At 38.4% G+C, this 13,262-nt stretch overlaps 1 protein-coding gene across 1 annotated transcript in view; it reads right to left on the bottom strand.

Moving 5' to 3' along the window:
- The window catches only part of MYOM2 (myomesin 2), a 419,263-nt gene that overhangs the window by 44,165 nt on the left and 361,836 nt on the right, over positions 1-13,262 (bottom strand). The window contains exon 39 of the mRNA XM_044289251.1: positions 13,114-13,210. Within this exon, the coding sequence (XP_044145186.1) occupies positions 13,114-13,210 (97 nt within the window). The remainder of the gene's footprint in view (positions 1-13,113; positions 13,211-13,262) is intronic.

Genomic DNA, 13,262 nt, shown 5'->3' with positions numbered 1-13,262 from the left:
CCTTTTGCAGCCCTCTAGCTCTTTCCTGGGCTGTTTTACAGCCTTTTTAGTGCCGAAAAGTTCGGGTCCCCATTGACTTCAATGGGGTTCGGGTTCGGGACGAAGTTCGGATCGGGTTCGGATCCCGAACCCGAACATTTCCGGGATGTTCGGCCGAACTTCTCGAACCCGAACATCCAGGTGTTCGCTCAACTCTATTTATATCCCTTTGAACTTGCACCCATAAGGTTTCAACATCATCACCATCAGCACCCACAATTGCCTCTTTCACACTTGTCTTCAGATCACTCCACACATGAATGCATACACCACCATCTTCTCTATTGACCTTGTCTTTCTTAAATAGTGTAAAACCCTCAATATTAACAGTCCAGTCATGCGAAGAATCTAACCATGTTTTTAGCCACAACAACTATATCTATGTGTTCTTCTAGTACCATAGCCTACAGCTCCCCCTTTTTGCTAGCTAACTGGCATTTGTGAAAATACATTTTAAATTACTATTACCTGTAAAGTGAATAGATATGATTTTTTGGTTACCTTGGTTGATGCAACAGGTTCTTGGTACCAGCAGCTCTATTTTTCATCGGTGTACAGTTCTGCAGTCTTTTTCCTACTTTCCTCACTAACCCAAGCCCCCACTAAATCCCCACTGTCCCCTCCTATATCCCAATTTTTATCTACACTATCTACCTGTCACAGTGTAGGGGGAGGGGTGGAACACCAGGATGACAACAGAAGTAAAAGGACCAGGAACTAGGCCTCAAGGCTATGGAAAAGGAAATAGTGATCACCTAAGGAAACCCTAAACCTAGCCCTGATTTCTGTCAGTATGAATAGACCCTGAAGGTGGGAATATTTATACACTATAAACCTAGGCCCTTGTAACCCTGAAAAGCCCTAGGATTAGTGACAGGGTCTGAGACTACTGGTTCCTTCCAAGATGAATGAACCAGCATCTCCCTAAAGGCCTAGTAAACAACAAGCAAATGGGATCAACAAAATACCAAATTAAGTACACTTATCTTAAATAGAAAATGGATAAGGAGGAACTCAGATGAGGACCACACACCAGCTCTTCCAACTCCAGGCAGAGAATATCAACCGCATGGTATGAAGTGTGAGTCTAGACTAAATAAAGGAGCAGTAATGACCACAAGCTATACCTGAGACAAGAGGTGTGGTCATTACCAATAACACTGCAAGTGAAAACAGATAGGCTGTCAGATAACCTAACATACATCAAGTCTCTCAGATCTTCTAACCTCTGTCACTGGAGGGACCGTGACAGTACCCCCTCTGGACACCCAGGACCAACCTTATCTGGATGGGCCATGTGAAAGTATTTTCTCTCCTCTGGACTGTAACCATTCCAGTGAACGAGGTACTGAAGGAATCTAAGGAGAATTTGTGAGTCCACTATCCTGGCGATCTGAAATTCAAGATTATCGTCCACCATGACAGGAGCGGGAGGCAAGGAAGACGGTTCAGCAGGTTTGATATATCTCTTCAGCAATGATTTGTGGAAAACATTATGAATTTTTAAAGTCTGTGGAAGTTCAAGACTAAAGGCTACTGGGTTAACAATGGCAAATATCTTATATAGACCAATAAACCTTGCACCCAACTTCCAAGAAGGTACCTTCAACATCTGGACCATTAATACGTGTCTTGTCAGCCATCCATTTATACTTATTTTATATTTTTCACCAAATAGATGACAAAGAATAGGAAAATATTTCCTTTTCAGGTATACCAGAATACTCAGTACCAGAAAATGTGCCAAACTGCAGATGGAACCTAAATACCCCCAAAAACTGTGACTTATCAGTAGACTCCTGCCTACGGTAAGTTATGGCAAACTTGGCCATAGACAAAAATGAAGATTAATCCTCCTGATTCTCTGAGACAAAACATCTCAAATAAGTCTCCATATTCTGGTTAGTGCGTTCCAGTCTGTCCATTCGACTGAGGATGAAAGGCCGAAGAGAAGGACAATTGTACCCCCAGGTAAGTACAGAACGCCTTCCAGAATCTGGAAACAAACTGAGTCCCCCTATCAGACACTACATCAGAGGGAATACCATATAGCTTCACGATGTTATCGACAAACACTTGTGGGAGTTTTAGCATTTGGTAGACCTGATAATGCTATAAAGTGGAACATCTTGCGGAAGTGATCAACAACCACCAGAATCACAGTTTTTCCTGAGGAATTCGGCAAATCAGTGATAAAGTCCATGGACAAATGAGTCCAAGGTCGGGATGGGTTGGACAACGAAAGTAGAGTTCCTGAACAAGTCTCACAAGCTGACACATAGCCTTCAACACATTTAAGCTACCCTGGCCACCAGAATCTACGAGAAATGAGATTGACTGTAGATCTGCTCCCAGGGTGTCCTGTAAGAACTGTACAATGATTTTCCTCGAAACACCTTACGTCGTAATTTGGAATGAACAAACAACTTCCCCGGAGGGGAGTACTTTAATACTTTATTTATCCAAGCCATTCTTAGAATATTTTCCTGTCGCACATTATACTTCATAATAGTGGTAAATTTGAGTGGATATAATTCAACTTTATTTATAAAAAAAACTAAAATTTATAGAAAATTAGAAAAAAATAAATAAATTTGAATTTCTCTGCTTTTAAGGCAAATAGTGACACCTCATGAACTAGTTAGTACGTTACATTTTCCACATGTCTACATTATGTAAATGCCATTTTTATTTTTTAAGACATTAGAAGGCTTAGAATTTTAGAATCAATTCTTAAAATTTGTAAGAAAAATTCCAAAACCCACTTTTTAAGGACCAGTTAGAAACATAGAAACATAGAATGTGTCGGCAGATAAGAACCATTTGGCCCATCTAGTCTGCCCAATATACTAAATACTATGGATAGCCCCTGGCCCTATCTTATATGAAGGATGGCCTTATGCCTATCCCATGCATGCTTAAACTCCTCCACTGTATTTGCAGCTACCACTTCTGCAGGAAGGCTATTCCATGCATCCACTACTCTCTCAGTAAAGTAATACTTCCTGATATTACTTTTAAACCTTTGCCCCTCTAATTTAAAACTATGTCCTCTTGTAGCAGTTTTTCTTCTTTTAAATATTCTCTCCTCTTTTACCTTGTTGATTCCCTTTATGTATTTAAAAGTTTCTATCATATCCCATCTGTCTCGTCTTTCTTCCAAGCTATACATGTTAAGGTCCTTTAATCTTTCCTGGTAAGTTTTATCCTGCAATCCATGTACCAGTTTAGTAGCTCTTCTCTGAACTCTCTCCAAAGTATCAATATCCTTCTGGAGATATGGTCTCCAGTACTGAGCACAATACTCCAAATGAGGTCTCACTAGTGCTCTGTAGAGCGGCATGAGCACCTCCCTCTTTCTACTGGTAATTCCTCTCCCTATACACCCAAGCATTCTGCTAGCATTTCCTGCTGCTCTATGACATTGTCTGCCTACCTTTAAGTCTTCTGAAATAATGATCCCTAAATCCCTTTCCTCAGATACTGAGGTTAGGACTGCATCACTGATTTTATATTCTGCTCTTGTTTTTTTTTACATCCCAGGTGCATTATCTTGCACTTATCAACATTAAATTTTAGTTGCCAGATTTTTGACCATTCCTCTAGTTTTCCTAAGTCCTTTTCCATTTGGTGTATCCCTCCAGGAACATTAACCCTGTTACAAATCTTTGTGTCATCAGCAAAAAGACACACCTTACCATTGAGGCCTTCTGCAATTTTGCTGATAAAGATATTAAACAATATGGGTCTCAGAACAGATCCCTGAGGTACCTCACTGGTAACAAGACCTTGGTCTGAATATACTCCATTGACTACAACCCTCTGTTGCCTGTCCCTCAGCCACTGCCTAATCCATTCAACAATATGGGAGTCCAGTTATTAAAAACTGATTTTTACAAACTTTGTTAACCTTTTAGCTGTTCCACAAGAATTAAAGGAAAATGGAGATGACATTTTTACATTTCACTTTATTTGGAAGCTTTTCTATTTTAATCCATTCTATCCTGTAACACGGCAATGGTTAAGAGCCAAACATAACTCAATATTTATTACTCTGATTCTGCAGTTTACCAAAACACCCTATATGTGGTTGTAAACTGCAGTATGGGCACACAGCAGGACACGGAAGAGAAGGAGCAATATATGGATTTTGGAAAGCAGATTTCACTGCAATAATTTTAAATTGCCATGTCACATTAGAAGATCCCCTGATGCATCCCTACAGTGCAAACTCCCCAAAAAGTGATCCCATTTTGAAATAAATGTGATAAGGGGATAGTTTTATTGCTAATATTTTGGGGTACATATGATTTTTTTATCGCTCGATATTACATTCTTTGTGAGGTAAAGTAACCAAAAATAGCCTTTTCTCTTTCTCTCCCTTTTCCTTTTTTTGGGGGTCCTTCCCTCCCCATCCTCTCGTCTCCCCCCCCCCCCCCCGGTACCACTGCCTATGCGCCGCCACACCACCGGGGGCTCGGGGGTACCCGATTGAGGGGTAGGATTAAGAACATAAAAGAAATCTATGAGAATCGTTTCATGGAATATCAGGGGGCTGAGTAGGGGCATAAAGAGAGTTGCAGTCTTTGACGCAATATATAGGTCACTTCCCGCTATTGTCTGCCTACAGGAGACACACTTGATGGGTGAGACAATGGATGGGGTGGGTAGACCATGGATGCAACATGCTTTCCATTCAGTATATTCAGCATACGCTAGAGGAGTAAGTATACTAATACATTGGGATATAGATATAAAAATACTGAAAGTAATTACAGATCAGGAAGGTTGCTATGTCCTGATAGACTGTATATTAGAAGGAAGGGCATGGTTAATAGCAAGTGTGTACCTACCGCCACCGTTTAAAATTGACGTCCTATTAAAAATTTATGAGATTACACTTAATGCAGGGGATAAATCACTAGTGGTGGTGGGAGATCTCATCAATGTAATGGATGCAAGCCTAGATAGATGAAGAATAGGGAATATTAAAGGGCCCTGTACGGGATCTAAATTAAAGAATGTCACTAAAGAGATTGGATGGATTGATATTTGGAGGGTTATGCACCCCAACTCACGGAAATACTCGTGCTTTTCAAAAACTCACAGAAGCCTATCACGGATTGATTTAGCTTTCACAAATAAGAAAGGCTCACTAGAAATAGAAGGGGTGACATATGGGCGATGGGGAATTTCGGATCACAATCCAATTAATATTAAAATTAGAACACAAATAATTAAAAAAAGAAAGATGAATATAAATATGGGATGGATAAATATGTTGGATATACACAGCAAGATCTCGGGCAAGATAACTTAGTTTGTTTTAGATGAATGATGGATCATCGACGGTTAACATGATATGGAAGACTGCCAAGGCCTTTATTAGAGGGATTATTATAAAATATACAGCAATATATAAGAAAGGAGCAAGAGAGAAAATAAAAAAATGGGAAAACGAGATAGAAAAAAGGGAAAAAAAGTATATTGAAAATCCCACAGAGCAAAATTATACTGCTTGGATAGATAAGGCCTCTGAATTAAAGGGATAATTATATATACGCACATATACCCGGGAAAAAACTAGCAGCCCTGGCAGCGACCCAAACAAACAAGAATAAGTATATCCACTGTTTAGTGGATGAATTGGGACTTAAAAATACAGAACAAACTACTAAAATAGAACTACTTCAAAAATACTTTGCCGATATTTACAGTAGTAAGATAAATAAAAATTCAGAGCAAATACAAAACTTTCTGGATGAAATCATCATCCCGAAGGTAACATTAGATCAAAGTAAGTCCTTTGAAGACCCCTTAACCCCTCTAGAAGTGAAGGATATGTTAAAAGCGACAGCAAAGAATAAGACCCCAGGAATGGACGGAATCCCGTTTTAGGTGTATGCCCAATATAAAGAAATACTAATTCTGAAACTGCTTAGGATGTGGGAGACCTCGAAACAGACAGGGAAGCTGCCAGATTCCATGCGAGAGGCCTTAATTACACTTGTTCTGAAGCCAGGTAAGGACCCAGCCTTAATGGAATCTTACCGTCCTATATCATTGATTACCACCGATAATAAAATTCTAGCCAAAATCCTGGCAACCAGACTCAGGAGTGTGATCTCGGTGCTTGTTCATGAGGCTCAATCGGGGTTCATGTCAGGGAAAACTACTACAGAGAATATTATGAGATATTTTGTGAATACCCAGTTTGAACCTACAAATTGTGGAGAACGGCTGATAGTAACTATAGACGCCTCAAAAGCTTTTGATACGATAGAATGGCCCTTTCTGTTTAACGTGATGAAGAAGGTGAGACTTGGGGACCAATTTGTTGCATGGGTAAAGCTATTGTATACTGAAATTTCTGCGAGGGTGATAGTAAACGGAGAACATTCGGGTAGCAAACCAATCGGCAGGGGGTTAGGCAGGGATGCCCCCTTTCTCCTCTGCCATTTGCTATAGCTATTGAGCCACTTGCGGATATGATCAGGCAAGACCCGCGAATTGTGGGGTTTAGATACGGTACATATGAGGAAAAAATCGCTCTATACGCGGACGACATCATGCTATTTGTGGGTTCACACGGATCACTTACAAGGATCTTTCAAGTATTCAAACAATACGGTAAATATGCCGGACTTAGTATAAGCTGGTCCAAGTCAGCTTGTATCCCGATTGATCCCTTGAATGAGTTTAGTCCGGGAATGCTGGAAATTAAGAAGATTAATGAACCTGTCAAATATTTGGGAAATCAGATCACCCTAGATCACAACGACTACTTTCGATTGAACGTGATTCTGAAAATTCAGGAATGCAGGAAAAAAATAGAGTTATGGAAAAGACTGTACCTGTGTATGGCAGGACGAATCTCTCTGGTAAAGATGTGCCTACTACCTGCCCTGAATTATATTTTGTGGAATACACCAGTGATAATCCCTAAAAAATATTTTAAAAAAATAGCCAGCTTACTAACCGACTTAATATGGCGAGAGAAAAAGCTGAGGATAAAGGCACAGATACTATGTACCCATGAGAAGGAAGGTGGATTGTCTGCACCAGATTTGGAACTCTATTTTTTTCCATGGACTATAAGCTATAATAAGAAAATAATAGCAAGGATAAGTAAAAGATTAGAAAAATGTAACATCTTCCAAATCATGGACACAGGTATTCTGTCCCAACAGGGCTGTAAATGCATACCTTTAATTGTGTTGATGGCTAAAAACTGGAAGACGGCAAAAGAATTATGGTCCCAAACTAGATTTCATTTTGATACCATACTTTGGGACAATACTAGCCTCACAGAATTAAAGGCAATTGAACAGACGGTCTGGTGGAAACATGGAATATATACACTAGGCCAGGTATGGGAAGAGGGGAATATCATCCCCTATGAAGAGTTAAAAAGGAAATACCAATGGGAAAATACAGAGCTGAGTTTTTTCTACTTCCAATTAAAACACGCACTGTATAAGATGATAGGGAAAGGTACAGAAATTTCTATTTTACCACAGCCTCTGGACAATATAACTAAGCTAACATCTGGTAAGAAACTGGTCCCAAGAATATAACAATGTTTGTCACACCGTAAAAATAACAGAAGAGCAGTTGAAAATTTGACGCATAAATGGCAGGGAGCCTTGAATCCCGTACAAGAAGATTTTTGGGAGTCGGCTATACAGGAGAAGAATAGGGTCTCGAAGAATTTCTCCTACAGATTAACCCAATTTAATATATTGTATCGTCTCTACTTCTCCTCTAAGAAGTTAATGAAGTGCTATAAAACCAAAGTGTTTAGCTGTCAGAAATGTGGAGAGATAGGAGTGGACGATATACATATACTATGGACATGTGCAAAAATTCAAGATTACTGGGTAAAGATTACTGACAAAATAGAGGAATATCACCAGTTTATAGTACCTAGACATGTGTTTTAGGGGTGATGGACGGAGTGCAGGCCCCACAACATAGAGAGGTAGCAACGCAACTATTGTTCCAAGCTAGGAAGCGTGTAGTTGGACATTGGGAGGGGAATACTGTTCCCACAGTTAAAGAATGGGAGAACTTCACTAGGTTGTCGCTTATCAGAGAACAATTCCATCTGGTTGGGTTTAAGAAAAAACTCAGATTTGGCAGGTTATGGCAGAGTTGGTTAAATAAAAATTGAGCCTAGTGGGGCGTGGCCGGGTCCGTGGGGGGATGGTGCGGGAGGAGGGGGAGGGGGGAGTAGGAGAAAAACTTTTTATTCTTTTTCTGTTTTGTTTTTCCTTTCCCTTTTTTTTTTTCTCAGCAACTAATAGGTCGGGGGTGGGGGGAGGGGGAAGATATGTAATGTATAAATAAGATGATGCTGAATATTTATGTATAACTTGAAAAATTTTAATAAATATTTACAAAAAAAAAAAAGGGATGGGTCATATGATATTTTTACAGAGCTGGTCGTTATGGATATGGCAATACCTAATATGTTTTTGTTTTGTTTTTGTTTTTTTTACAATTTTATATGTATTTTATGTGGGAAAAGGGACTTTTGAAAAACACTCTTGTTTTACTTTTTGTTTACTTTTTTATTAATTTTTTTTTTATCCCACTGTGGGACTTCATCCTTTGGTAGTCTGATCCCCTTTACAATGCATTACATTATATTGTGTATTGTAATGTATTGCCTGTGAGCTTTTACACTGACAGAGTGCCTATGAGACCCAGACTGTTGGCTAAATCTCATAGGCTTCTGTAGGACATCAGCCCCAATGGCTGTGTAAGGCATCGGGCTACCATTCAAGCCATCGTGGTCCCATCACCCCACCACGGGGACCTAATAGTTTGGGGAGGGTACTCCTGCCCTCTGCAATCTCCGTGCATGCTGTGGTCAGTGTTGTCCGCAGAATACAAGAGGTTAATACGCCAGCATCAGTGTATGGCATGTACTGGCATATATAGCAGGGGCTCAGCTGTCATATTTCTATTGCAGTACTAATATTGAAAGATAAAACTCTAGGAAGCTGATAAGAGTTGCAAATTACCTCATACCGTTTAGTAGTTTAGTGCAAATACTGAAATGCAATAATTATAAAACTATGGAGATTAATTTAAAACCCACAGGACTGAGTTGTCTACAAATCAACATAATTGCAAGTCAAAACAAAGTCAAGATGAAGGTTTTTATCCGGTAGACACTCTCATGTTACCTAAGATTCACTGTCTATAAGTAATATGATTTGACATGCAGTCTTTCTCCAGGAGATAAACACATGCCTTAAGCTGTACATGTTGTGTTAAGATGCCACCAGTGAAAAATCAACATGTAAAGAAGAGAAAAGACTTTAAAAATCCTTTCTTTCCATTGGGGAACAATTATTCCAGGCAATGAAAATAAATAAAAGCAATGGCAGTGTCATTGCGTATTGTTTATTGTATCATTTTCTTTTATTGTCAAATATTATTTGCAATTGAATCAAAATAAACTGTTGAGTTTTTACTTCAAATACGGACACAGTGTGAATTGATCTGCTTTAAAAAATTGTTGGCAAACAATTGCAAGGCTATTATTTAATTGTCCTTCTATCTAATTGCTTTTCCCTCACCAAACCCTTCCACAAAATTCTACTGCAAATGTGTATATTTCTTATACATAAACAATGAGTCATTGATATTATGTAATTTGGTTTTGTAATTAATGTCTAGAATTTAGAATAAATTAAAGTTCTACATGAATTATTGACAATGGGGCAAATTTACTAATCCTATAGATAGTGTAAATTTAGGAGAAAATGTAACAAGCTCCGTCAGAAAAAAAAGTTGTGATTTTGTCCTTTTTGTCAGTGGAGTAAGCATTTATTACATATTTTTCATTTCTTTAGGTTATTCTACACCAAGCCTGGCAGTTTGTATTAACTAAGCGGAGGACATGTGTTTTATGAGCAGAGCTAAATTTTTTGCCAGATTTATCTGAGACTGTTTTCAAAAAGTCTAAAAATAGTCACGTCTACTCCAGTCCCCTGGTGGAGTACAAACTGATGGAACCTTTGTAATAAATCTGACTACACTTTAGACTGAAAAATGCATAGGTAAAATTTACATGTGACATTTTGTAAATTTATCACAGAAACTGACTTCAAACCAAGTACTGAAAAAAAAGAGCAAAAAGTTGCATATTGATACATTACCCCCTTAGATAGACTATCTACACATGCACCATATATGTCACCATAGCTCAGGCTCTATTATTAACTTGGTTCATTGCTAGACACTTTTCCCTAACTACTCTTGGTTGGCTTAGTTTGAATTTTATACCTGAATTGTAGAACAATTTTGGGATGAAATGTTGAATACTGTATTAGGACACACCTTTTCTCATTAAGCAATACCCATTGTCAGACTAAACCTCCAAATTGTGCTGCTCCAAAAAGTGCACTCACATTAGTAAATGTTTGCCATTGACAATTGTTAGTAGCTTCTAAATGGGAAGTAGACTGCATTGTAAAATTCACTTATAAAATTAAGTTGCAGCATATAACTCTTTAGGCTGCAGAATGCTAATCACTAATTTATGAAGGCAGTTTATTACATATGAAAAAATATGCAGATTTCCTAAATACATTAAAGCACATAAGCAGATACATGTATAGCTCCCCAATTAGCTGCTAGATAGTTTCACCGAAGTCATTAAAGTGTGCATGTTTTGGGCAGCCTAGTGAATTAGAACATGGATTAAAGAAAGACAAGAGACTACACATCTGTAGTGATACATTTTATCATAGATTTTATAGGTGGCCATTATCCTACCAGATCGGGTGAGCGTGCATATGTATTTCAAGGAGACCAGCATCTTGCAAGCACCTTATGTGCCGCTTCTTTCAGTGAACCAAAGAACAGAACAGAAAAAAAGTCCAAATCATCAGATGCTCCCCCCCACCACCACCGACATAGATTTGAGAACCATCAATGAGACATGAGATTTTAAGTACGTACATTCCCCAAAAATCTTATGCATATATGAGAACATACATACTAAAGAGAACATACAGGCAGCTTTATGCCCACTAGACTGCTGAAACTGCAATATAGGCAGAGGCAAGATCTTTTTAAACATATCCCTGGCTCTAGTAGTACAGCTCGCAGATTTAATCTTTTTTGAAGATTCAGCTTCTCCCGCCATTTCGTTTCTCCAGCCAAGCAAACACTCAAAAAAGGCAGTTCATAAAGTCATATATTAATAAAGTACATTATCCCCTTAGTCTAGACCATAAATTCTCAGCCTGCGGTATGCGGTATTGCCCTAGATGCCAGCAATGTTTCATTGCTGGCTGCTAGGGAATCTCAATATTCAACTGATTTGCATCCTGATGACAGACATTCAGAACATTGCAGCAGGACACAGAGCCCTGGGCATACCTGCCCTGTTGTTCATTTAGATAGGCTTCAGGAGACACAAGGTCCTGCATCAAAGCATCAGGCAGGTGAGTATCTGAGTGAGCACTATGGGGACATTGGGGACATGTATATTACAGAGGCAATATAAGGAGAATTTATTTTCCCACTGGCACACACAAAGGGGCATTTATACTACTGTTGTATTATAAGGGACATTTTTTCTACCAGCACATGGTATAAGTGGACATTAGCACCATTAGGGCACTATAAGGGGGTGTTTGTTTTCTACTGGCAAACATTATGGTGTTTTATTACTTCTGGGGCATATATCATCATTAACATAATTACTACTGGGGATATATGTACTACTGGGGCACACTGTGTAGTTTTAGATCTTCTGAAGGGCACAGTGTTGGGTTTTATTATTACTGGAGCACTATAGGTGTGCATTATTACTTATAGTAATAATGCACACCTTTACTACAGGAAGAATTTTTATGGATTCTACTACTGGGGTAATTATGGTGCGCTTTATAACCACTGGGGGACTGATGGGAACATTATTACTACCATTGGTACTATCGGCAACATTATTACTTCGGGGGCACACTGGGGAAGAGTACTACTACTGGGGCACTGTAGGGGCACTATTACTACTAATGGTACTATGGAAGAGAATTATTACTATTGGTGGGACTTTTGGGAGCACTATTACTGTTGGGAAAGAGCACAATTGTTTTTGAGGGACCCTATGCTTCCAGCACTATTACTGTCAGATTTGCTGGACACAATTAGTTTGAAGTGTCAATATTGTGTCAATATTTATTGAAGGAGGCACTCTCTGTGTGATGCTAGAATCTTCAGGGGACTATCTGTTTCTGGAATACAGTATCAGGAAGCACAGAGGGCCCAGTATTGGGGTGGCAGTATGCGGTGTTCAGAAGGTAGGAGGATGATGGAAATGTAAAATGGCACATCCTAACCCACATCCATTTCTTGTGAAGCCATGCCCACTCGACAGATAAGACACAGTGGATTATTCTTTTTGGCTTAATTTCTCCATGCATTTGTCTAAAATGAGATACTTCAAATTGCTCCACAAATGCTCCAAATTTTGGTGGAAATTTATTATGCAAGAATTCTGCTGCAGCCAAAAAATGTGTCGACCATTTTCCTTGTGAGATACCCCTTTAATAACACTATAACGTATTAGGGACCTGATGTTCAAACATGTCCCTAATATTTTATTTCTTTAAATTAGAGGTTTGACTTTAAGGTCTAGCATTTAGTTAAATATGAAATGTCAATAGTTATTAAAGTATTTCAAAAACTATAAAATTAATGTTTTAAATTTGAGAATCAGACAAAATTGTCTATTTTTCCCTGGTTGCCTAATGCTTGTTTAATGGAAAGAACATTTCTCATGGAACAATACATAAAAATACAGAGCACTTATTATTCTTCCATTGTAATTTCAGGTAAATTGTTTATGTCAGACATATTCATAAATTATAGTTTTTTCAAATTATTATTATTATTATTATTATTATTATGTTACCCTTATTTTATCCAGTATTATTCAGATTTTCAGAGGTTACATAAATAGATTACATAAATAGAGGTTATGGTTAAAAGGTGACATGAATCATAAAATAGGTATTTTTGTGGTACAGTGGGTTTCTGTACTTAAAGTACCTTTCTCCACAGTCAGATATTTCATCTTTTCTTCTGGTGCTGTCATGTTTTTCTGTTCACCATGTCGATATCTAACCGGTTTACTTGTTGAAATCACCTAGGTAAATACAAAATGTTAAATTAGGGTTACTTTGTAAAATAAATTGATA

The sequence above is a fragment of the Bufo gargarizans genome, chromosome 4, assembly GCF_014858855.1.
Source record: "Bufo gargarizans isolate SCDJY-AF-19 chromosome 4, ASM1485885v1, whole genome shotgun sequence".
Lineage (NCBI taxonomy): Eukaryota > Metazoa > Chordata > Amphibia > Anura > Bufonidae > Bufo > Bufo gargarizans.
The sequence above is the reverse complement of the archived record's forward strand: the minus strand, read 5'-3'. Positions and strand labels throughout refer to the sequence as shown.